A 25,808-nucleotide genomic window follows, 5' to 3' on the forward strand; every position below is an offset into this window, starting at 1 on the left:
CCAGCCCAATTTAATTGGCATCTCAACAAACAGAACAGCTCTCTCTTTCCACAGTCCTGTTGCCAGTGTCCAATGAATCAAATCCTTCATCTCCCACACCACTCATCAAACCACCAATTAAACCCTGATCTATCTGACACTGTGCGAGTTTAACAAGGTCGAGGGGGTGCAGAGATTACCTAGGGTCCAAATTAATAAGCAGAATTTTAAAGGCAATAATCTCCTCCAATGGAACTTCATTCTACCAACATTATTGGTTTCCACATGGACTATTCACGATAGGATCTGCCTCCTTAAATTTCTTTTCCAACCATAACAGTATGTCCTTAACAAATCTTTGGGTCTCCCTGTAGTGCCTACAATATTTAACCTCAACCATACTGCCCCCATCACGACCACATTCCCCATCACATTTCCCACTTGAATGTCCTCATACCTCATGGTAGTGCAGTCAGTCTGCCCATATCCACCCAGGCAGTAACAACCTGGATAAGAGACAAGGCTAATCAAGCGATACACTCAGGATCTACTTACAGCCTGATCCCTTGTCTCTTATATGACCATGAATGGGACATTCCAGTTCTAGTCTAATAGGGGAGAATTCCTTTTGGATCAGTGTCCAAGAAATTCTCCCCTTCCCTGATACACGACAATTACTGTGCTTTGGACTGTAACTCAAAATTTCAGCTGGAGCTTCTTGAAAAGCAGTGACTTAACTGCATACAGTATATGGTTGTCCAGGATTGTATCACCTTTCACAAACATCACAGCTGGAGTGTGGTATTCCACCTGCACTTCCTTCCCTGTTTATATTTATTTATTTAATTAACTGAAGTTCATTTATAATCAACTTGGCATAGAATTTTGAATTAATTCCTTGATCCACTTTAACTTATAGTTAGATTATATTAAACATTTACCTGCAACACAAACCACAAGTAGGAGGCAAAAAGCAGAACTGCACAGCCCTCTCCACCAAAATTTCTATATTTTAGATTCCTTTGTGAGCATATTATGCGTCAACAGTCTCTGTGTACTTTTAAATTTTGCAGCCTTTTTGAGCCACACCAAAGTTAAAAGTACTCACACGGCTCCGCACTCAGAGCAATTTGCCCTTATTCAGACAATTGAGTATTGACATAAATTATCCCTTGATGGGTTTTTTTTTAATATATTATCTGAGTTGCGGTTTCTTTTACAGTTTTCAAAAGCTTAAGTTAAATTCAATTTCAGTTTGAGTCTACACATTCAAAGACTATCAGAGAGCCCCGACAGCCAGGTTTCATAATGGCTAATTGGATTAATGTCCAAATCTGGTGGAATTGAGGGAACAATGAATAGAACTCTCAACCATATCTACATTGTTAATACATGTTTTGAAAACCAAAATGACCATGACCTTTTTTTTAATATAAAAAATTTTATGCAAAGTCTTTCTTCACAGTTAACATTTTTGCATTAAATACTGTATTATTTTCACGTCTGCAAATCAGACAAATTATCAGAATAGGATTTAACAGACAAGCCATTCATCAAAACACTGAAAATTATATGCAAATATATTACCCAACTGGTCACCACCTATAAACCACGAAAGACATATCGTTGGCTATTTCAATGCCGTCATCACCAGACAGGACAGAGACTAATACTAGTAGTACTAATACTACTCACTCTAAATTTCAAACAGATACTTTATCCAACTGAGGATTATTAATCCAGATATTCACTTAAACGGGAAGTTCATTAGAAGGAAAAACCATACCTGCTTTCGCCATAGGAATTTCTTTGTGTTGTTTCTCATGGGTAAGGAAAGCCAACCCTCCAATCGGGATTCTGAGAAAAATGGAAATGAGCTTTAAAAAAAATACACTAGGTAAAAGTCGGTACTGCAGATACTGGAGATTGGAGACAAGATTAGAGTAGTGCTGGTAAAGCACAGCAGGTCAGGCAACATCCAAGGACCAGGAGAATCGATATTTCAGGCAAAAGCCCTTCATCAGGAATGGCTCTTGATTCCTGAAGAAGGGTTTTTGCCCGAAATGTCGGTTTTCCTGCTCCTTGGATGCTGCCTTACCTGCTGTGCTTTATTTACCAGCACTACTCTAATCTCGGACTTTAAAAACTTACACTCCCAGTTGACCAAACATTCTGGGCATCTAAATGGAGTAGCATCCATACTTGGTTCCAGCTTTGACACCAATATCTCACCATTGTTAAATTTAGAAAGCCTAAGTCAACTGACCGTTTTTACTTTACATTTGTTATCCAGCTTTAATAAACCATGTGTTGACAAATTACTGCCAGCCTGGAAGCACATCTTCCATCCGCAATTAGTGTGACTAACTATAAAAGTGAAGAAATGTAGAAATTCAAACCTGCAGAACATTTTGTTTCATCTTCAATCATTTGAATCTGTATTGTTTTCTCATCATTTATAGAGTCATACACTTGTGCAGCATGGAAACAGACCCTTCAGTCCAACTCATCCCTGCTGACCAGAGATCCTAAATCAATCTAGTCCCATTTGTCAGCACTTGGCCCTTAACCCTCTAAATTCTTCCTATTCATGTATCCATCCAGATGCCTTATTAAATGCTATAATTGTATCAGCCTACACCACTTCCTCTGGCAGCTCATTCCATACACGCACTACTCTCTGCATGAAAAAGTTTCCCCTGAGATTCCTTTTAAATCTTTCCCCTCTCACCCTGAACCTATGCTTTCTAGTTTTGGACTCCGCCACTCTGGAAAAAAGACCTGGTCCATTTACCCTAACCATGCCCTTCACGATTTTATAAACCTCTATACTGTTACCCTTCAGCCTCTGATGCTCCAGGGAAAACAGCCCAAACCCACTCAGCCTCTCCCTAAAGTTCAAACCCTCCAACCCTTGTACATCTTTCTGAACCCTTTCAAGTTTCACAACATCCTTCCTATAGGAGGGAGACCAGATTGCACAGAATATTCCAAAAATGGCCTAACCAATGTCCTGTACAGCTGCACCATGACCTCGCAACTCCTGTACTCAACGTTCTGACCAATATTTCTGACTACTAAATATTATGTCCTAATTACAGTAATTCCCAAACTTTATTACAAAAAGAATGAAATTTGACTTATCCAAACCACTGGATCCCTTTAATATTAATTTGTTTGAACAAAACAGAACATGCTACAGTCAAGAATCTGCATTACAAATGAGAACAAAGCCATATAATTTAAAATTAAGAGATTAAGGCAATAGGCCATGCCAAGAATTAAATTCCAAGTTAATAAGTTATAGGTCAGCATTTTACTGTATCTTTAGCTGAATATATTGATTTAAAAAAAGGGGTTCTACATATAGGTTCAATGCCAATGCAAAAGATGATAAGGGAGCTTTACATAAAAGTAATATTTCCTTCTTCTGTATTCTTCTGCATGCAGTCATACTCCAAACAACATTTTGTCAGCTCAAACTTTGTGTATACAAAGACTATTAGAGAAACTCTAATAACAGTCAAGCTATTTTCAAAAAGCAAATAACGCTCAAGTCACATGCAGTACATCACCTGGGGAATCAGGTTCAAGTTCAGGCTCAGAGCCAGGATCAGACTGTGTACGTACAAAGGGCTCTGCATCTTCGTCTGACTCAGACTCAGAATCAGAACCATGGATGTAAGAATAAGAGGGCTTAGTGGCAAGGGTGACAGAAGTGGAAGAGCGTTTGTAGCTAAAAGACATGGACTCCGTTGTATGGGACTGAGTGATACGAACTGAGAAAACCAAGGCAACAAACAGGTAGAAAAGTAAAGATATTTATTTTTCATAACTTCAGTGTAGAAAAGGATTAGAAAATGAAAAACAAAACTAAATTGAAATAATCAGGTAGAAAAAAAGATGGGCAAGAAGTTAATGGAATTTTTAAAAAAATTACGAATGTGTTTTTTTTAAAGATGGATAAAACAGCCGAACTTTATATTGTTACACAAAAATGAAGAATTTTAACTGGTCACCTCTCAAAGTAAATACTGAACTTCTACAGTTATTGAGCAAAGAGTGAAACACATTTCCTTTTGTTACCAAACCACTGCTGTGAATTCACATCCACTGGGACATGGGTCAAGACTGCATAAACATATTTTACTACAGATTATTTAAGTACAACTTCAAAGTCTTTGTTCTTGCAAACTTGAGTTATTACATATTTTATGTAGGTAGTCCCAATTTACAATCAACAGTGAAAAGGCATAGTTTTCAAAGGTCTTTGCGATTATTAATCGTGAATACATTCTACTTGGTTGATCATTTTCTTTGGAACAGGTTCTGAAGAACAGTTATGAGATTTAAAACATTAACTCTGTTGCTAACAAACCTACTGATTTTCTGCAGCACTTCCTATATTAATGGCAAACTATTCAAATTCCCCAAAGTAAATTTCCAAATAATGCCTGATCTCCAAAGAGAAAAAAAATTCAGAATAATGTATCTCTAGCCAAAATTTTACTTTTTAATCTTGGCCTGCTGCTCTCAATCTTGAACATACGCAATCCCTGAAACCCAATATCATAGAAACCGTTAAATCCCAGTCCACAGCCCTCACATCAACATTCTTGGAAACAACAATGTAGACTTTGAAGTGCACAGTCGTTTTTTTTTAACAAACTATTATAATTTTGGGCTCTCATTCTAAATTGTTTGCTTTACTTCTGGGTATAAATACTTTGTAGTCTAAATAATTTATGAATACATAAAACTACAGTTAAAGCAAAGGGAATTAAGGATGGGCTAATTGAATCAAATGTCTTCACTTGCCACAGCATACTTTGAAATAGCCTTTCGTCAATTTCTGTAACATTAAGCCCTGCATGCAACCAGATATTTCTTCATCTTTGGTAATTAAATAACACATCAAATATTTGTCATATTTTTATTTTACATATTTTTTAAATCATTTTACAGCTCCTACTGTTTTATAAGAAAAGGAAAATGCATTCAAATCTCTTTTTAATCTTACTGATCTTGATCTACTGTCCTCTAGTTTGACACACTCATTCTAAGGCAAACAGTCTATTCATTTTGGCATTATCTACAACAATCAGTATTTAGTGCCTCCCCATCACCAGAACCGTAAGTGAATAGAGTTCTGTGCCATAAGCCCTTCTGCATAACTTAAGAATCCCAACTCCTAGTATCAACCATGTTGTTCTCCTTTGAATCCTCCCCAGAATATCAGTATACTAGTTTCTGTACTATTAGCAAGTCAGGAGTTAAGCAAAATGTATTGAAATATTATCAAACCAGCAAAACAAACTCATATGCACCATTTGGATTTAAAACAATTTGTTAGAATAGTGACCACAAACTGATTATATAAACGTACAAAATAAAGAAATTTATTAAACATCTTTCAGTTCGAACTTTCTTCCTGAAAACTGTAAATGTAGTTTTATATAATTGTCATTATTAAGTTAATCAAGATTTCATCTTTACTGTAAATGAATAGGTAGTCAAATAATGAAAGGTAACTTCAAAGTATCAAAGACAATATATCACATTACTTTTAAGAGGAAAATAAAACACACACATACCAGGAAATCCATCATCTGCTTCTGCATCACCTGGCCCACTGCCAATACTAGTAGTGTCAAGTCCCACCTGCACTAACTGCAGCTGAGAACGAAGTTGCTCAATATCACTGTCTTTGCTATCCAGTGCCATCTGAAGCTCAATTCTCACCTGGCTTTCATCTGCAATTTGCTGTTGGAAAATTAATGTTATACAAGTTAATTACACTGACTGTAAAAGTATTTGCTGTTATCTATCACTCAAGTCTAACTGTCGACCTAATATAAATCCCTAAATATCAACCTCAACAACAATAAAACTTTCCTGTACTTTTTTTTTTAAACAGATTGTTTTTAGTGACTCGCTCATTTGTAAGAATACCTTCTGCCTTCAATTTTGGAGGTCTGACTATTTTCATGGCCAAAAATACAGTTTGATGCCTCAAACCTTCATTTATACAGTGAACTGCCAAAAAGCCATTAAATCAGGTTGCATACTAATGGAATATAGTCCTTACCTACAGTACTGCTTTATATATTTGTCGGTGGAATGGGCACAGACCCATAGTACTGTTCAGCATAGGAATCTGCTAGTCAGTCAAGTGAGCATCTGGTGGATCAGTGGACAAATCATATTGCAGTGCCTTGTACCTCTGACTCATATTTATATTTCTGTCAACAAACATCAAATTATAATATGGAAAGAGGGTATTTGGCCCAAGAGGCTTATGTTGGGGTTACTTCCCCATAAGGGCTGCAGCCCTAATCCCAAGAGCCAAATCCTCTACTCAAATAAGCATTGACAGAATCAAAGTAGTGTTAAGGCACAGAAGAGGGCCATTTGACCCAATCGTGTCTCCAGCAGCTCTCTAAATGAGCATTTTAATTTTGAGCAACTCATTGTATCATGAAATTCCATTCATTTTTGCCCGTTTGCGATATTGCCTTTCAGTAGTGAACTTGAAACCTCAAATTCTCTATACTGGCCACTTATTCCCTTTAAAAACTCTTATTTCAAAACAAAAGAAAAGTAATACAATCTCACTGAACTTTGCCTCGTTCTTTAGCGCTCATTTCACTAACTTATCGATACCTTCCTGCAGCTTCCTTTGGTTATCAGAATTATTTGCTTTATCTCCTATTTTCATTGTATTTACAAACAAACCCTCCAGTTTTTTGTCTTAGTGTTTATCCAATGAATAGTAAAGGTAGCAGAACAGCACTCGGTGGATCACTGCCATCTATTTTCAATCACTATCAGAAACAGCCTTATACTTCTACAATGATTTCTTCCTTCAAGAACTTGCATTTATATGATAACATTAATGCAGGGAAAAAAAATGTCTAGTCATTTTTCAGAGGCATGCCAAATGGAAAAGTGGCATGCCAAATTCTCCAAAGTGTTAAACTTTGCAAACAGATACTCAAATTACCCTTCCAATTTCTGCTTATTCTCCAGCTCATTTGCCTCGCACCCACCTCATACTTAACTTTCTTTTCATTAGTATATTTACAGAATACTAGTTTCTAAGAATATACTACTATAAATTTGAATCCTGAACACGGATATTGTTAAAATACTCAATTGGTTGGAAGAAAGCTACTTTCTTCAACGATAGATGCTGCTTTTGAGAATTTTTTTCTTAAAATAATATTGAGCCAATCATATGAAAATCTGCCTATTTCAAATCAGCAGAAAACATTTTGAACTAGCTCGCTTTAACCTTTACACCTTCTGTACTCTAGATCTTTTCCAAGCTGTCCTTTGAAGGAGTAATATAGAGATAACAACCTCAAGATCCCTTCACAAGCCTGCTTTCCCAATTTCTAAAGTTGTTTTTCTAGACTTTAGTGCTTTCTGTTACTATATCAGTGCCTCCCACATGAACTGCAAACATTAGATTTCCACCTTCCTATTACATCAACTTCTCTACATTTCCCAGAATCTCTCTTACCCTAGCACTTCAAAAGGCAACAAAGCATATATGGCTCTCGGGGAATTACAAAACTGCCTTTCCATTTAACAGTCAATGCCAATAATTACTGCATTTCAAACTGAACCACTGATTGGATGTAGGTTTGCCCGCTGAGCTGGAAGGTTCATTTTCAGATGTTTTGTCACCATACTAGGTAATATCTTCAGTGAGCTTCTGAATGAAGCTTCATTTGGAGACTCACTGAAGATGTTCCCTAGTATGGTGACAAAACATCTGAAAACAAAGCTTCCAGCTCAGCGAGCAAACCTACATCCAGAACCTGAGCTACAAATTTTCTCAAAACTCGCTGAACCACTAATTCTTAACCCAAATCCACTTTTAGTGTTGTTGCAATCTCTGATGGTTCTGCCCAAAGACCTTATCCTTCTAACTAGAAGTCAGTGCTTCAAAGTTGTCATAAGGGAATGCAATTAAATACCAAAGTTCCTGCTCGAGCCTGTCTCTCCTTGCTGTTCCTGAAATTTGCAAAGCTGTGATTTTCCTCCCTTTACAATAGCAAGGTCCACGTTTTCCAGCAACTACCGTCAACTCTTCTTGTAGCAACATCTCTTACACACTCCACCGCACCCCCCATATTTGAACTCCTGTACACGTTCAGGGACCTTAAGTAATCTAATTTATGACAGATTTTTAGTTGAATTAACAGTTTAATTAAATTTCTGTAATATACAGAAATCACACTTCATTGTCCTTCCACGAGTTATCATTCTCATGATAAATGTTAGTCAATTCATATTTCACTTTTAATGCTATCAATTTAAATTACAATTAAGGTACAATATTCCCCTTTCACTCTCACTGTGAATTAAATTCTTGTTGTGCAAATACTATTTTCATTCTAATCTCATCTCATTCTATTAGGAACTCATTGATTACTTTCTATTTGAACTCATTATGGTGCTAATATGATACAACAGCTTTCTCTGCAAGGTGTTAAGAAGAATAGATTAATGCTTGCAGTTGTATGCACAGATATCCATGGATATTTGTGCCTAATAATTGGATGATGGAGAAAGGAGGAAAAAATGCATGGTTTTTTGCTAGAAATAGAAACTATTAGGATTATATAAAGTGTAATGCTCCAACTAGAAATATATTATAGTAATGGACACATCAAATGTAACAGTAATCTTTTGCAATGAATGCTTGCTGAGGGAAAATATGAATACGATTCGAACCACTCCAAAACTAATTACCAAAAGCAATGAATTTCCATAACAATGTTCCTCACTAGTTTCAGATGGCAATTTTCACTTTCCTTAACCATATAATGCTTAACAATTGTTTGAAGAAATCACATGTTTAATATTCAAATGTTGTATTAAATAGTAACTCCTAATGCTCATCTCACATTATTTGAAGTGATATAGCACTGGAGTGTAATCTTGAAGATGTTCAACTGAGTTATCCCCAAATGGCACCCCGTGAAAGCGACATGGAATTATTCTTCTAATGGTGCTCTATTAAGTTGGGAGAAGCAAGCAAATAAATATTTCAAACTGCCAGGAAATTTTTGTTTATCCCTAATTGGATCTGAGATCACTAGCAGGCCAGGCAACAATCAACTTTGGTTAAATGGTTGCTATTAGGACAGCTTTTTATTCCAGACTTTGATTGAATTCAAATTTCATCATTTGCCATGAAGGAATTTGAACCAATTCCCCAGAACATTAGGCAGGGGTTTTGGATTACTAGTCCAATTAGATAATCATTGGACCACATCTCCCCATATGTATGCATCTGTCCATTAGGTTATTTTCAAAGAAAAGTGATAGCTAGTTCTAAGCTAAACAGGTCACTGTCAAAATGGGAAAGTAGAGGTTACAAGATATGCAAACTTGCAAAATCCTTCACTATTAATGAAAACTTGAATTTTTCATCTTAAAGATTTGCAAAGTAATCAATTTAGTTTCCAAATTAATCTTTGATTCTATACCTAAATTTCAATAAAATCCTACATGAACAATGAAACTATAACATTGAAAGAACATTAAGCTGCACATCAAATTGTACAAATTAAATGACTGAATTATTTTTATGAAATGCAAACAATTATGAAATGCTTTATTGATTTGAAAATTATACTTTAAAGAATTCTATGCCAGATCAAAATAATGTTAACCCTTCAAATGCTTTTTATATTTTTAAACCCAAAATCCATTATGTAGAATTATAACAGGACAGCCTACAGCAATGCAACAAACTGCCTACTTTTAAAATTTCTACAATCTTTACCCATTTCACTTTTTTAATTTCAGACTGCATTTGTACAGTTCATTAGTCATTATTATTAAAATCAACAGCATCAAAATCCAAGTATTGCTGCAGAGAAAATGGACATAATCCATACATTGACCTCAAGACCAACTTTTTATGCAATTGAGTTTTCATATAGCATAAATTTATATCTTGCCCTGTGTGGCAATCTTCATGAATAATCTTACCGCTTGCATTTCATTCAGCTCTCTCTGGTATTTAATCATCATTTGCGACAGCTTTTCCCGCTCTGACCTCAGCTCCAATTGCAGTTTTCGATTTTCTTTTTCTTTTTTACGAACATCAGTGTCAGTTCCACGTCTGCCATGGTCTCTCTTCATGTCCTTTCGATTCATAATCTCAGCTAATTTATTGACAGCCTAAACATGATAATTTTCATGTGAATAATCCAAATATTAAATAAAATTCCTAAATATTCAGCCAGCCTCATAACAAACATTATTCAACTGTATCTAATTCCATTGCTCAGCACAGCATTTAGTCAAATCCAGGAGAAAACCGTGGTATTGCTTCCATTTATGAGGAACTTTGTTTATAAAGTTTTCAATCCCAGTCCAAAATCATAAAAATACAGTCATTATTTAAATAACCAACACTATGCAGCAAAATAAATTAGTTCCAAATTCCAGTCACATTAGTGGCTGGTTTAGTACTTGTTTAAAACCTTGCACTAGGTTTATCACTGAAAAATTTTACTTGTATCATTTATGTCTCAAAGCAGGTCCTTAATGAAAATGGGGAGCCATTCAAAACCTTTTCCCGTAAGAAACTTTTACAAAGATGTCATTATGATATAACAATTGACGAGGTGAAATTATCAATTTTAATTTTTAAAAAGGTTTGTTGGGGAAAATCAATCTTGCAGCAGGCTTAAATCTTACTGCAAAAATTGCTTTGTGACAAAATGGCTTCTACACAGTTTTGAGTCAAGTTTGGTCAAATTCTCCCATAAAGTTGCAATTTTGATCTAGTTTATCTTACAGCTATTGGTGATGTTGTACATTTCAAATTAAACAAAATTCTTCTCATATTTTCCTTAATATCTACAATCTTATCTATTTTCTACTGCTCTTGAAATTCTTTACCTTAACCTCCAATTTTACTTTTTAGTGATACAAACTCATGATGAATGTACTGTTTACAATGGCCTTAAGAAAACAGACCAATAGAGATGCAAATCATTAACTTGCATCCAAGACCAAAGATTGAACAATGAAATATTGTAAAACACAATTGTAATGATATATGTCAATACTTGAGTTTTAAAACTTACCACACTGTATCAATGCAAGAGCAATGACTTTTTTAAAGATTTGTATTATTTAAAATTTTAAAAGTATTACATGCTATTGCATTGTTAAAATGATTTATTATGGAAAAGTTGTTGGACTTCATAAGACTGAACAGCATAATATCTCCAACGTCAATCTCAGAATTTAGCAACATCGGTGAGGAAATTGCAAACACTTATCATAATTTTCCAAAAACTATCAATTTTAAGCTTGTATCCTCTGATCAGAAAACAGCCAACATCACACAATAATTTAAGTAGAGTAGTGAAGAAATTAGTGACCTACTAGTTCCTAGATTTTGATCATGGGGATAGAGAGAGCAAGTATCTGACCAAAAAATAAATTTATTAGCTAGCACTGGCATGGATTTGCGAAGAGTAGGTCATCTTAATGTAACTAAATTTGTTGAGCTTACCACTGTGATAAATAAGTACAATATTTATAATATGTTTCTACAGATATCAGACAAAGTTCCACACAAGAGCATTAAAGACAATCAAAAGGGTTCAGAATTGAAAACAAACTTCTGACAAGGAGTGAAAATTGATTAGGAGATAGAAAACAGAGCTAAGTCAATGAATGTGTCCTCCAAACCTTACCTATCCATGTACCTGTATAAATGTCTTTCCAAGCTTTGAAAACTAAAATCTCTGTTGTCTCTGAATGATCTTTTCTGTCTATAATGACTAGAAGAGCTGGCCACTCTGCGTAATGCAAAGACTGATCCTGTACACGAACTAGGTGATTGCACCAACTATAGAGGAATTTCCCTTCTGAGCAATGGGAAAAGTATTTGCGCTGTCCTCATCACATTACAAACTCTGGAAGAATGCATCTATATGGAATCCTAGTCGGAACATGAAAATCTACAACTGACATGATTTTCTCAGTTTAACAGCTGCAAAAGAAATGTATTCAGCAAAGGAGACTGCTATGTAGTGACTTTATTGATCTCACAATGTGCTTGACTCTGAGCAGAGGTAGTTTAATTAAGAGGCTGGAGAAAATGTGTTGTCTGCTATACCTGATCAATGTAATTTCTTTTCATGACACAATGAAGAAGGTACCCTATGATGTGGCAAGATCAAAATAGTCATCCATAGTGCAGTTGAAAAGGTTCGTGTTCTGGCACTGCCACATTTTAGCACAGTCTTTCCTGGCTTCGGCTGTATGTCTTTAGATCATCCAGAGGTTGTCTACATACATAGCAGTACTGATTGAAAGTTGTTCAGCCTTACTCCTTGAGATCCAAGGCAAAGTGTGCCAAATTCTCAGAATGGAGCTCTGTACAGATGATGGTGCACTGACACTGCATAATGATAAACACCTTCATCTGAAAATTGAGATTTTCTCATGCTTGTGAAGGGTTTGGGCTGACTAGCAATATAGTCCAGGAAGATGCTATACCACTAACTGTCAGCACGGACAATGTGAAGCTAGTAGCTGTTAATGGCTTCACATGCCCTAACTCGACAATCACCAATCTGTGACTTCATGTTAAAGTGACACACATTTTAAAAACTGAAGCTTTCATACCAAAGCTAAATGAGGGGACGTGTGGAATATTTGACCTGACTGACAAAACTAAATACAAGCCTGCATCCTCAATGTGTTTCTCTACAGTGCTGAGATCTCAACAACATATACTAAGCAAGAGAAAATGCTGAACAGTATCTAGTGTCCCAGGTATAAATCTTGGCAGAACAATACCACCAACACAAAGGTCCTGATGTGTGTTAATTTCATCGGCAAGCACAGAGTTTTAAAACAACAAGGTCTGAGCTGCTTTGGCCATGTTCATTGATGATATGATGGCAGTTTGCTGCAAGGGCTTTGCAGGATTAACATGGGTGTATGCGTTTTTGAAATATCCAACACCTAATTCAATGCTTGGTTATCCATCTGGTTTAACTCTTAATATAGTTTTATCATGATATTATACGACAAAGTAACTTGTAAGGTTATTTCAGATCGCAAAGAATACGTATGTGCTACCATCAGGATTTTCTTTTACACCTTTTGGTTGTGAATTGGCCATTAGGTCATGAACACATATGACTATGCCTCTGTTATAAGGGCACCTGCAAATGCGATACATTGACGGTAGACATTAACACTGATGACTAGAAGTCAATGACCAATGGTCATAGCTTCTGGAAGCTGATGAATTGGAAGTGAACAACACAAATAAATGCTCAGAAGAGGGCCTAGAGAAAACAGAAGCCAAAAAAATCAAGTACCTTCTTAACCCAGTGGCTTCATCTGGAGAGACTGCCAAACACAGTATGGCTCCCGGTCCCCCCGCCCCCACGCTTAACCCCGCCCCCACACCAAGCTTCGTCACCACATCTAACCCCGCCCCTACGCCGATCTCTGCCCCCGCCCCTAACCCCGCCCCCACTCCCAGATCCAGTCCCACACCAGGTCCTAGCTCCCAACCTTGCCGGATCTTCACCATCCCTCCAGTCCTCCCCCTCTCTGAGGATGAAAGATCAGTCCTCAGCAGAGGCCTCACTTTCATTCCCCTACGCCCTCGGATTAATGAGTTCAACACGCGGCGAGATATTGAACAATTCTTCCGCCGCCTTCGCCTCCGTGCCTACTTTTACAACCGAGACTCCCGCCCACCCTCTGACGACCCCTTCTCCCACCTCCAACACACCCCCATCCACCTGGACACCCCGTGCTGGCCTCTTACCCGCCCTCGATCTATTTAAAGCCAACTGCCGCCGCGACATTAACCGACTCGACCTGTCCACCCCTCTCACCCACTCCAACCTCTCATCCTCAGAACGTGCAGCCCTCCACTCCCTCCGCTCCAACCCCAACCTCACCATCAAACCGGCAGGGAGGCGCGGTAGTAGTTTGGCACACCGACCTTTATACCGCTGAGGCCAAACGCCAGCTCGTGGACGCCTCCTCCTATCGCCCCCTTGCCCATGACCCCACCTCCCACCACCAAACCATCATCTCCCAGACCATCCATAACCTCATCACCTCAGGGGATCTCCCATCCACCGCCTCCAACCTCATAGTCCCACAACCCCACACCGCCCGTTTCTACCTCCTGCCCAAAATCCACAAACCTGCCTGCCCCGGCCGACCCATTGTCTCAACCTGCTCCTGCCCCACTGAACTCATCTCCGCGTACCTCGACACGGTTCTGTCCCCTTTAGTCCAAAAACACCCCACCTACGTTCGGGACACCACCCACGCCCTCCATCTCCTCCATGATTTTCGCTTCCCCGGTCCCCAACGCCTTATCTTCACGATGGACATCCAATCCCTGTACACCTCCACCCCCCATCACGAAGGACTCAAAACCCTCCGCTTCTTCCTTTCCCGCCGCACCAACCAGTACCCTTCCACTGACACCCTCCTTCGACTGACTGAACTGGTCCTCACCCTGAATAACTTCTCTTTCCAATCCTCCCACTTCCTCCAAACCAAAGGAGTTGCCATGGGCACCCGCATGGACCCCAGCTATGCCTGTCTCTTTGTAGGATATGTGGAACAGTCCATCTTCCGCAACTACACTGGCACCAACCCCCACCTTTTCCTCCACTACATCGAGGAGGTTGAACAGTTCATCAACTTTACTAACACCTTCCATCCCGACCTCAAATTCACCTGGACTGTCTCAGACTCCTCCCTCCCCTTCCTAGACCTTTCCATTTCTATCTCAGGCGACCGACTCAACACAGACATCTACTATAAACCGACTGACTCCCACAGCTACCTGGACTACACCTCCTCCCACCCCGCCCCCTGTAAAACTCCATCCCATATTCCCAATTCCTTCATCTCCACCGCATCTGCTCCCAGGAGGACCAGCTCCAATACCGTACAGCCCAGATGGCCTCCTTCTTCAAGGACAGCAGACTCCCCCCAGGCGTGATCGACGATGCCCTCCACCGCATCTCCTCCACTTCCCGCTCCTCCGCCCTTGAGCCCCGCCCCTCCAACCGCCACCAAGACAGAACCCCACTGGTTCTCACCTACCACCCCACCAACCTCCGTATACAGCGTATCATCCACCGTCATTTCCGCCAACTCCAAACGGACCCCAGCACCAGGGATATATTTCCCTCCCCTATCAGCGTTTCGCAAAGACCACTCCCTTCGTGACTCCCTCGTCAGGTCCACACCCCCCACCAACCCAACCTCCACTCCCGGCACCTTCCCCTGCAACCACAGGAAATGCAAAACTTGCGCCCACACCTCCTCCCTTACTTCTCTCCAAGGCCCCAAGGGATCCTTCCATATCCGCCACAAATTCACCTGCACCTCCACACACATTATCTATTGCATCCGCTGCACCCGACGTGGCCTCCTCTATATTGGGGAGACGGGCCGCCTACTTACAGAACGCTTCAGGGAACACCTCTGGGACGCCCGAACCAACCAACCCAACCACCCCGTGGCTCAACACTTTAACTCTCCCTCCCACTCCACCGAAGACATGCAGGCCCTTGGACTCCTCCATCGCCAGAACATAACAACACGACGGTTCGAGGAACAGCGCCTCATCTTCCGCCTGGGAACCCTCCAGCCACTAGGGATGAACTCAGATTTCTCCAGTTTCCTCATTTCCCCTCCCCCCACCTTGTCTCAGTCAATTCCCTTGAACTCAGCACTGCCCTCCTAACCTGCAATCCTCTTCCTGACCTCTCCACCCCATCCCACTCCTGCCTATCACCCTCACCTTGACCTCCTTCCACCTATCACATCTCCATCGCCCCTCCCCCAAGTCCCTCCTCCCTACCTTTTATCTTAGCCTGCCTGGCACCCTCTCCTCATTCCTGATGAAGGGCTCTGGCCCGAAATGTCGAATTTCCTGTTCCTTGGATGCTGCCTAACCTGCTGTTCTTTAACCAGCAACACATTTTCAGCTCTGATCTCCAGCATCTGCAGAGCTCACTTTTTACCCAAACCATTCAAGGTAATGCTTACCACAGAGGTGACCACCATGATTTAAACCATCATATTCAGATGGAAGGCTGCCTTAAAAACACTGTGTAGCACATGCTTATTCTTTGTAATCTGAAATAACTTCTCAAGTTCCTTTGTTACAAGTGATAAAAAAACGTTAACCTAGGTGGAAAACTGAGCACTGAATTAGGTATCAGATACTACACAGACACATGCAGCCCAGTTAATTCTGCAAAGTCCTCATTTCTAGCATTAGAGACTTATGACAATATTTGAAGAGCTGTCTACAAAGCTGCTGAGCAACAGCCCCACAGTCACACACACAGGATCATGCCTTGCAGACAACATCCCAGATTCCTCAATCACCAGGTCTTGTGGAGCACTGTCAGAACAGGGTTGCCCTTCGACTCTTCTGCAGTGATTCTAGGCAATCTTAAATCTCATGACATTAGCTCATGCATTAATAGGCTAATTTTCTGTTGATTACCACCCACTGCCCTCCCTCAGTGAGCGAAACAATACTCTTTCAAAAATCACTATTTGGAAGAAGTATTAAGAAAGAAAAGACATTGATCTGCTCTGGTTAAAGGACTTCAAGGTCCATCAATAGTGAATTGATAGCACCATTCCTGACAATGCCCTGAAGGACATAGGAACTGTGATGGATCGTGGGAGAATTAATATCATGAACTATCGATTTCATCCTCACCTATTTGGCCAGAGCTTCAGTTGCCGATAGGCATTGGTAGGAGCAATCACTGATCTATTCCTGGTCCTCTAATCTACAATATAAATGGAATTTAATGAGCTGCATGATGGGGTGCGGAAGTTATGGTCTTGCTCCTAAAACACACCACAAGGTAAATTCATGTCAGTCTTACTAAGAACAGCTGTCATTGTACATTATTTTTTCTACAGGAATTAACGGATTACAGCATTCAAAGAAAAACAAATGAGAACATTCTTTGCACTTCCTAGTGGCTGGATCAAGAATGTCATAAAGAATGCATTAAAGAATAAAAATACTGAAATTAAAAGTTACAGACTCTTTTGACATGAAACATGTGAAGAGAGAAAACCTAAATAGATAGAGACCTGATGATCAGTGATACCATAACAATATGACCAAGTCAAGAAAGTGACAGTGCACAGAAATAACATCATTTGAATAAATTTAAATATGAACACCAGTGATATCTTATTCTATTTTCTTACCTGGGTTTTGAGAGTCCTCTCAGTCAGCAGCTGCTTGTCAAATTGAAATTTTATACTTGCTAAATTTGCATCCTCTTCTTTCAGCTTCTGAACCTCTGAAAAACAAAACCCATTGGAGATGTCAACATGCTGCGCTTGCACAGCAGAACTTCATAAATTTATTTTGCATGGAATATAAAACTAAATCATGACAACTTTTTTTATTCATTCACAGGATATGGGTGTCACTGGTTACACAAGCATTTATTGCCCACCCCTAATTCAGTTAGTACTGATCCACTTTGTTGTTCTTCTGGAGTGACATGGAGACCAGATAATGATGGCAGTTTCCTGACTGAAGTATGAGTGAATCAGATGGTTTTTTTCTGGCAATCAACATTATCATCTTTAGACTCTTAATTTCAGGTTTAATTGTTCTACCAACCGTCATGGCAGGACTCAAACCCAAGTTCCCAGAATATTGCCTAAATTACTGGATTAACAGTCTAGTAATAAAACTATCACATTGCTCAACTAATACTTAAATACACTAATAACTTAACAAGATAAGAGTTTTCCATTTGACAGGATTCAAAACAACTTCCCAAGATGAAATACTACATATCTTATTAAATATTTTGAAATAAAAATAAGCTTGTATGAAGCAGCATAATAAAGAAGAATGGCAGCAATGAGCAAGGCTGTCAGGTTGGAAGATATGGGAGAGTTGGCATGCTAGCAGAGTTGGGGTGAAAGGAAAATAAAATCATACATCGGGGAGTGTATTTGCTATAATGAGAGGTTGTTTTCGCTAGAGTATCGGAGTCTGAAGGGTGACTTAATGCAAGTATATAAAATTCTGACAGACATGGATAGGATGGATAGCCAGAGTCTTTTTCCCAGAATGGAAACATCAAACACCAAGAGCATAGGTTTAAGGTAAGAGTAGGAAATTTAAAGGGTACAAGTGGGCAAGACAATTTTTTTCTATACAAAGGGTGATAGGTGCCTGGTACATGATGCCAGGGGAGGTGGCAGAAGCAGATACGATTCCAATGTTGAAGAGGCTTTTGGATAGGCACATGAACATGCAGGGAATAGAGGGATATAGATCGTGTGCAGGCAGATGGGATTAATTTAGTGTGGCACAGAAATGGTGGGCTGAAGGGGCAGTTCCTGTACTATGTTCTAATTGCTTTAGTATGAACCTTAAGCTTCATTCTTTTAGTAAATACCTTGAGTTCAGGATTCTAAAAAGAAATTGAAACAGGTTATTGGTCCCTACTGAAATTAGAGCTGGATATATTTCAAGACATTCAAGAAATCAGTGAAATGAAAATCTTTTTATCAGGAACTAAATTGGCCTTTTTTACTCATACAAGTTCCTCAATTTTGAAAAGTAAATTGTTGGTTGCAAATATATTGACAGAATATAAGGTGCTACATAAATATAAGTTGTTCTCCAAATTGGACTGTTCACTGAAAACTTGGTTGACAAGTGCACAAAGGAATTGGAACATTGACAGTTTCTGCTGAAATTGAATTTGTACTTACGGTCCTGAAGCTCCTTCATTTTGTTGTTCAGTTCCTCCTTCTCATTTGCAAGATTTGCTACATCTGCAGTCAACATTCTATTAGTCTCCTCTAGCTAAATGGCAAATTAAAATATTTAAATCAAACACCCAAGTTATACAAATGTTTAACTTTATTAAACTATTAACATCTTGCTGGTTTACAATAGTTCCAAAAGTGCCTAATCTAGCAGCTTCCAAACTCTCAAACTTGACCTGAATAAAAGTTTACTTCAGCAAATTGTAGGAATTTGCAACAAGATTTTCTAATATATAAATGTATATTTGTGTTAGGTATTTAAGGCCTCTCCAAAGGAATTGTGACCTTGTTTTAATGATTTATCGGTGTTACATGCATGACATCAAGAAATCATCTAACAATGCCAGAGATTTTCTTAATTCAGCAGTGACAATAACTTTGAATTCCATGCCATTTTGATCTTTACATATCAAAATATTTAGTAGGAAGTACAATAAATAATATTCAAATTTATCTCAGAAAAACATTTTAAAGCTTTCACAAAATAACTACTCAATCATTATCCTTATGAACTTGCAATTTAAACTTTGACATAAATTATTCCCTTTCAGCAATGTTTGTGTTTAGAATTTCATTTCCAACTGGAACCATTTTAAATCCACAGATTATATGTGATAACTTGTGTTTCGGGTTAACTGAGCTTTTGACTCAAGTATGATTGGAATGGGACAGCTTTGGGTTAGATGGGAAAATAAAATTGAAAGATTTTCAGAGCCTCTTTCAGTTTTAATTGAGACTAGTTGGTAGACAAACAACCTGCTCCCCAGGAAATGGAACACTCATTTCATTAATTTAATGAGATTCTGCAGTCAACCAGCTGGATTTCTCATGCCCTCGGAAACCTGGCATATAAATGGTTGGGGGAGGAGAGGAGAAGGGGTAAAGAATTGCTACATGGAGGAGGAAACTGCTTTCACAGCATTGCCAGGAGGAAGAGTGTTTACATCCCAAACCCCCTTGTTAATACTCAGCCCATTCAACCCAGTCACTCTGAACATCTGAAATTCTCCTGATGTCCTTCATGGCTTAACATCACCTTCAGAGAATGTGATCTCCTTTATAGTGACCCAAACTCAAATTCTGAATTCCTCCAGGGCCCACCACCCCAAATCTTCTCCCAAGGAGGCACCAGCAATCACCGCTGCTTTTCCTCCAACCACTTTCAATCCAAGTGACATCTCCCATTCCCAATTTCCAATCTCTCGGGGTAACATATTCCTCAGTCTTGCTGTCTTTGGCTGGGAACTGTTTCCCAAATTCCCATAAATATTAAGGCTGAAATGTCTCACCCCTACTTTATGGCACTAATCATAATGGACAAAATGTACCCAATTTTTTAATAAACCAAGTACCACCGATTAGCTGCTCTGGAGAAACAAACTGGAAATTTTAATACTACTTTTAGAGGTGCTTATGATTCATTTTTCTATTCACAAATTTTATGAATAATGACAAAAAATTAACAGGTAAAATTTACTCACAGATGCAATTGTAGCATCCTTTTCAGCCAGCTCCTGCTTATGCCTTGCCATCATCTCTTTAATTTCTAACTCCTTCATAATTTTTTCTTTCTCTAGGTCAGAATACTGTTCTTCCGCAATTGAACGTGCAAGCTGCTCAGAGTCTGCCTTCGTTAGTGTAATCTCAAGTTGTGCTGCCAAAGAATCTCTGAGGAGGAGGATCACCAGTTTATTCAGCAAGTTTGATTGATGTTCGCAATGCAATATGGCACCATTATTTGAATTTAGGACTCATCTCAGAATTTGAATTCAAACACAAGCACAGACTAGTTTAAAGACAAGCCTTCTCCTTTCATAAGATACAACTTTCCATGCATTGTGACTCTGTTATATTCCTTCTAATTTATGTTTATTCTACACAAAACAGGAGATCAATTTGTAACAAATATAACCTGGAAATTCAGGGTATTAATTTTATACTTTTTCTTGAATTGTGAGAATTATACCATTTTAAAAGTTCAATAGAGGTATATTTTTGATTTTGCTTCAAACTAAACAAAAACTGTTCTGAGGTTACATCAATGAACCCATACCTCTCATCCTGCAGCTCCTGCATTTTTTGTTGCAAATCTTTACAAAGCTTGCTTTTCTCCTCACATTCTTCCTTCAGCTCTCTTACTTGAGTCTTGTACAATGTCTGTAAATTTGAAAGTAAGGAATAATATAAGCCACAGCCTACTATTATAATGTTGCTGTGTGAAAAACCCCTATAACTTCATTCTTAACGGCACTGAAGTTGTACATCCAACCACTTGCACTGCAGCAGGTCAATTCATTCAAAAGGGAACTTTGACAACAAATTCTGGTCTTACCCGTGAATAAAAGTTTAAAGTTTAAAAAAACACAGGATTCTACAGCCTTCAAAATTTTACACTTCAGCCATTTCATGATCAGTGAACCATAAATTTTGAAGTATATCTATCAAACTTATTGGATGTACGTTCAAGCTATTTTTTAATTCTCCATTTTCAATTCTGCTCTATTTTCTCTGGCATACTGTTTTTCTTTGGATTAGATACAGAAGAATTTGAAAGATGATTCACTTATTTGATTCTTATTTCATTGTCTCTGTGTGATCTCAAACAAATGAAGAATTTATCTTCATTCTTTATCTAATAGGACATGAATACTTTCAGATACATACAGCATCACAGTAATAACTCTATATGCACACCCTTCCCTGATAATATCAATAGGGTTGCGCATTTTCTCACCTGTAATTTAGTTAGCACCCAAATTTAAAGTTCATCAATTGACTTAAAGTTAGTTTAAAAGTAGGTCAACACAAATTAATGAAAGAGTCATAGAGCACGAAAACAGGCCCTTTGGCTCAACTTGCCCATGCCTATCAGATTTCCTAAACTGAACTAGCCCCATTTGCCTATGTTTAGCCCATATCCCTCTAAACCTTATCTATCCATGTATCTGTATAAATGTCTTTTAAAATTTTGTAATCGTACTCGCCGCTACCATTTCCTCTAACACCAAGTTCCATATATGCACTAACCTGTGTGTGAAATAAAACTGCCCCTCAGATCCCTTATAAATTTTTCCCTCTCACCTTAAACCTCTGCCCACTAGTTTTGGACTCCTTTATCCTGGGAAAAAGACCGTGGCTATTCACCTTATCTATGCCCCTTATGATTGTATAAGCCTCCACACGGTCACCCCTCAGCTTCCTAAGCTCCAGGGAAAATAAATGTCCCAGTGTATATAGCCTCTCCTCTTCCAGTCTCAGTGACATCCTTGCAAATCCTTTTAGAACCCTTTCCAGTTTAATTACATCTTTCTGACAGCAGGGTGACTAGAACTGAACACCTTACTCCAAATGTGGCCTCACCAATATCTTGTACGGCTGTAACATAATGAGCCAACTCCTGTACTCAGCACTCTGATCAATGAAGAAAAACATGCCACATGCCTTCTTCACCATTCTGCCTACCCATGACACCACTTTCGAGGAACTCTGTACTTGAAGCCCTAGTAAGCCCTGCCCTGGTTTGTCTTATGAAAATGCAACACCTTGCAATTATCTAAATTAAACTTCATCTGCCATTCCTCAGCCCACTGGCCCAGTTGATTAAGATTCTTTTGGACTCTAAGATATCTTTCTTCACTATCCACCATACCACCAATTTTGGTATCATCTGCAAACTTACTTTCCATGCCTCCTACATTCTCATTCAAATCATTTACATAAATGATAAACCACTAGTCACAGGTGTCCAGTTTGAAAAACAACCCTCTACCACCACCCTGTCTCCTACCATCAATCCAAGTTTGTATCCAATTGGCAAGCTCTCCCTTGATCCCATGTGGCCTAACCATACTAACCAGTCTACTATGAAATACTTCATTGAAAGCCTTGTCAAAAGCTAAAGCTTCCACACAAGAGTTTAAGAGTCTTACTTAATTGTATCAAGCTTTCCCTACTATGAACTCATAAGTAGAGAACATACTGAAAAATACTGTTCTGCTTCCAGCTGGTCCTGAAGCTCTTTCATCTGGCCATCAGCATCCTGGCGCTCTCTGAATGATGGACAAAATTCAGATAAATATTATTTTACAAATTGATGAAAATACAGACAAGTAATTACATTATATTTTCAGGTTGCAATGACAAATTTTTGAGAAGTTGTCTAAGTCACAAAAGACTATTAATTTCCTGTTTTATCAGACATGAGGTTTGACCCAGTTATTTTTAAAATGCTCAGCAACCTCCATATTCTTTGATTTATTTGGTAGTCAAGGATATAAATTCCTTTAAGATATTCAATTTCTGCTCGTCTCAATTTTAAAAGGAATAACTGTTATTATTAAACCCTGTCCTTAGTTAGATTGTATATCAACTTGTTTGTGATTCATGGAGACCCAGGTGCCTCTGCACCTCTCACTCCTGTTAAATAGTCTGTTGCTCTTCTATTTTTGCTGCCAAAGTGGAGAAGATCACATTCTCCCACATTTTACTCCATCTGCCACATTTTTGACCCTTCACTGAACCTATGTCCCTTTGCATTGTCCTTATGCTCTCTTCACAATTTAATTTTCTGCCTATATCTGTGTCACAAACAAACTTCACAACTATACATTTGTCCTGCCATCTAATTAATTGACAGGGATTGTAAATAGTTAAGGTCCCAGGACACATCCTTGTGGCACTCCTCTCATTACGTCCTAGCAATCCAAAAACTACTCACTTATGCTTACTCTGTATTTTCTTTTATCCAATTCTACAACCATAAAAATATGTTACCCCTTAGTCATGAGCTCTTTTTATTTGTGGTAATCTTTAATGTGGTATCTTGTCAAATACCTTATGAAAATCTAAATACATTACATGTACAGGTTGCCCATTATGTTGCTTGTTACTCCCTCAACGAAATTTAATAATTAGTCAAACATGACTTCCCTTTCATAAAACTGTATTGAAAATTTCTAAATTTCCTTTCTAAGTAGTATAACCTCCTTAATAACAGATTCCAACTATTTGCTACAATGGGTAACTGAGTTCCATCCTTTCATAAAAACTGCTTTTTTTCCCTGCCAGGAAAGGATAATAGAAAACACAGATTTAATCACTGCACAATGTATTTGTATGGTATTTTCAAGTGATTAAACCCAAGAAGTCATATCAATTCAAGTTTGGCATTTATATACAATACTTAAAAGTTATTCTTGTCAAAATGATTGCAATCAGAATCTGTGTTCACTGTCTACTGTCCCAGTCAGTAAGTTCCATATCTTTAAAAAGAGAAAAACTAGAGCGTTTCAGCCAAAAGGTATTTCCAAGTGTTTTATCACCTATTCCGAAAAGTCATACATTACAAACAGCTGCCACTCCACAGAAAACATGCAGGAAGGGTTATTAAATTTTAAAGGAACTTGTCACCATTGAAAACATTGTTACACCTTCTTGTTTACAAGCTATCATTTTCAATCGTACCCGTAATTTAAAAAAAACTGGAGAGAACAATGCAGAATCGTCAAATATTAGTCAATTAAAAGCTGTCCAAAGCAGGATTAGGTGTAAAAACCATTAAGGGATAGGGTGGGCAGGATGATTGTAGGTGGAGTTAAAACTTCTTTTAAGCAATCAATAACATCTACAATGGATAAACTACCATGCTGAGATTTGTGTATAGTATTATTGTTATGCTGGCCTTCTAGTTCAAGATTTTCAAGAATTCAAGTATTCACCTCTTGTCAAATTAACAGTAGACAAATATGTTAGAATTAAATAATTTACATAAGTAACTCAATTAGCAAGACAACAATTATTATTTATTAATAAATTGTTTAGGCCATTGGAGAGACTCAACTGCTCTAGACACTAAAATGGAAAAACAGGAAGAGAATATTTAGCATAAACTAAGTAGCACAGAGTGGAAAAGTTTAGAGTTTATATGAACAATTTTATGAAGAAAATCAGAAAACAAATTGTTAGATAAAAATTGATTAGTACTAAAGATCTTTATTATGATTCCTGGGGTTTTAGGTCTAATAGGACTCTTATGGTTGGGTCCTAACTCAGTATAGCTTGAAGAATATCTAGCCTTCCTCTGAGAATGCTATTAACCCAGACATTGCTAACCCAATGGGCAAGATGTCATTTGGTTATTCTTATCGTGATATTAGATGACTCAGGTTACTAAATCAAATCAGAGATCTCAAGTTCAAAATGTGAGTCTGCTCGATTATAAAAACAAGTAAATTAATCAGTAAAACTAATCATTCACAGATTGATTCACTAAAAATTTATAAGAACCTGAAACAAAATTAACCTGAATCAAGAACAAAAGTGCAAAAATCAAGGTTAAAGCAAAACTGCTGAGTGGTCATTCATGTTGAACTCGCCAAAGTACCCATTATTAGAAATGCCAGATCATCTTTGGCCAAGTTAATTCATTCCACTGAGGACTGAAAATAGCCAAGGCTATGGGCTCTCATAAGTATTTAGTATCTCTGTCTGGAGTTTATGTTCCAGAACAAGCTGCAGTCCTAATTAAACTGGTCCCATATTGCTACAACATTGGCAACCATCTGACAAAGTGGAAGACAGCATCGGTTGGTGATACCCAACACAAAGGAACATGCTTTTAGTTGTTGCAAATGAAGTGCTAAATAGAGCAAATGCTGAAGGTAAATCCAGCAATACCATTACATTGGTAATTTCTTTAATAGTATCCAAAATAGTATATTTTTCTATGTGGGAGATAAGAACGAAGAATTTTAGTACTGAGAAAGCAATTCTGAAGTTACTTACAGAAACGCAACTTAACACTTCATTGATTCCAAACTGACCGTTCAAAAAACAAGCTATTAGTCATAATACAGCACTTCTAACTGTGATTTAAACAAACCCAAGTCAAATAACATACCTGGGGAAAAGAAATATGTCAGATGCATTTAGGGGATTTGACAAAATTCTTATGAAGC

The 25,808-nt window shown here is 38.1% G+C and overlaps 1 protein-coding gene across 3 annotated transcripts in view; it reads right to left on the reverse strand.

Annotated features, from left to right (window-relative positions):
- Positions 1 to 25,808, reverse strand: part of rock2a (rho-associated, coiled-coil containing protein kinase 2a) — a 221,407-nt gene that overhangs the window by 23,823 nt on the left and 171,776 nt on the right. For 2 of the 3 annotated variants that reach the window (XM_060853497.1, XM_060853491.1), the window contains exons 20-28: positions 22,832 to 22,901; positions 20,906 to 21,009; positions 20,334 to 20,520; positions 18,796 to 18,889; positions 17,263 to 17,357; positions 9,991 to 10,182; positions 5,574 to 5,742; positions 3,555 to 3,758; positions 1,766 to 1,836 (exon numbers count right to left, since the gene is read on the reverse strand). In XM_060853497.1, the coding sequence (XP_060709480.1) occupies positions 1,766 to 1,836; positions 3,555 to 3,758; positions 5,574 to 5,742; positions 9,991 to 10,182; positions 17,263 to 17,357; positions 18,796 to 18,889; positions 20,334 to 20,520; positions 20,906 to 21,009; positions 22,832 to 22,901 (1,186 nt within the window). The remainder of the gene's footprint in view (positions 1 to 1,765; positions 1,837 to 3,554; positions 3,759 to 5,573; positions 5,743 to 9,990; positions 10,183 to 17,262; positions 17,358 to 18,795; positions 18,890 to 20,333; positions 20,521 to 20,905; positions 21,010 to 22,831; positions 22,902 to 25,808) is intronic. The other variant, XM_060853502.1, reaches the window with a different exon arrangement.

Source organism: Hemiscyllium ocellatum, chromosome 3 (genome assembly GCF_020745735.1).
Source record: "Hemiscyllium ocellatum isolate sHemOce1 chromosome 3, sHemOce1.pat.X.cur, whole genome shotgun sequence".
Taxonomy (NCBI): Eukaryota; Metazoa; Chordata; class Chondrichthyes; order Orectolobiformes; family Hemiscylliidae; genus Hemiscyllium; species Hemiscyllium ocellatum.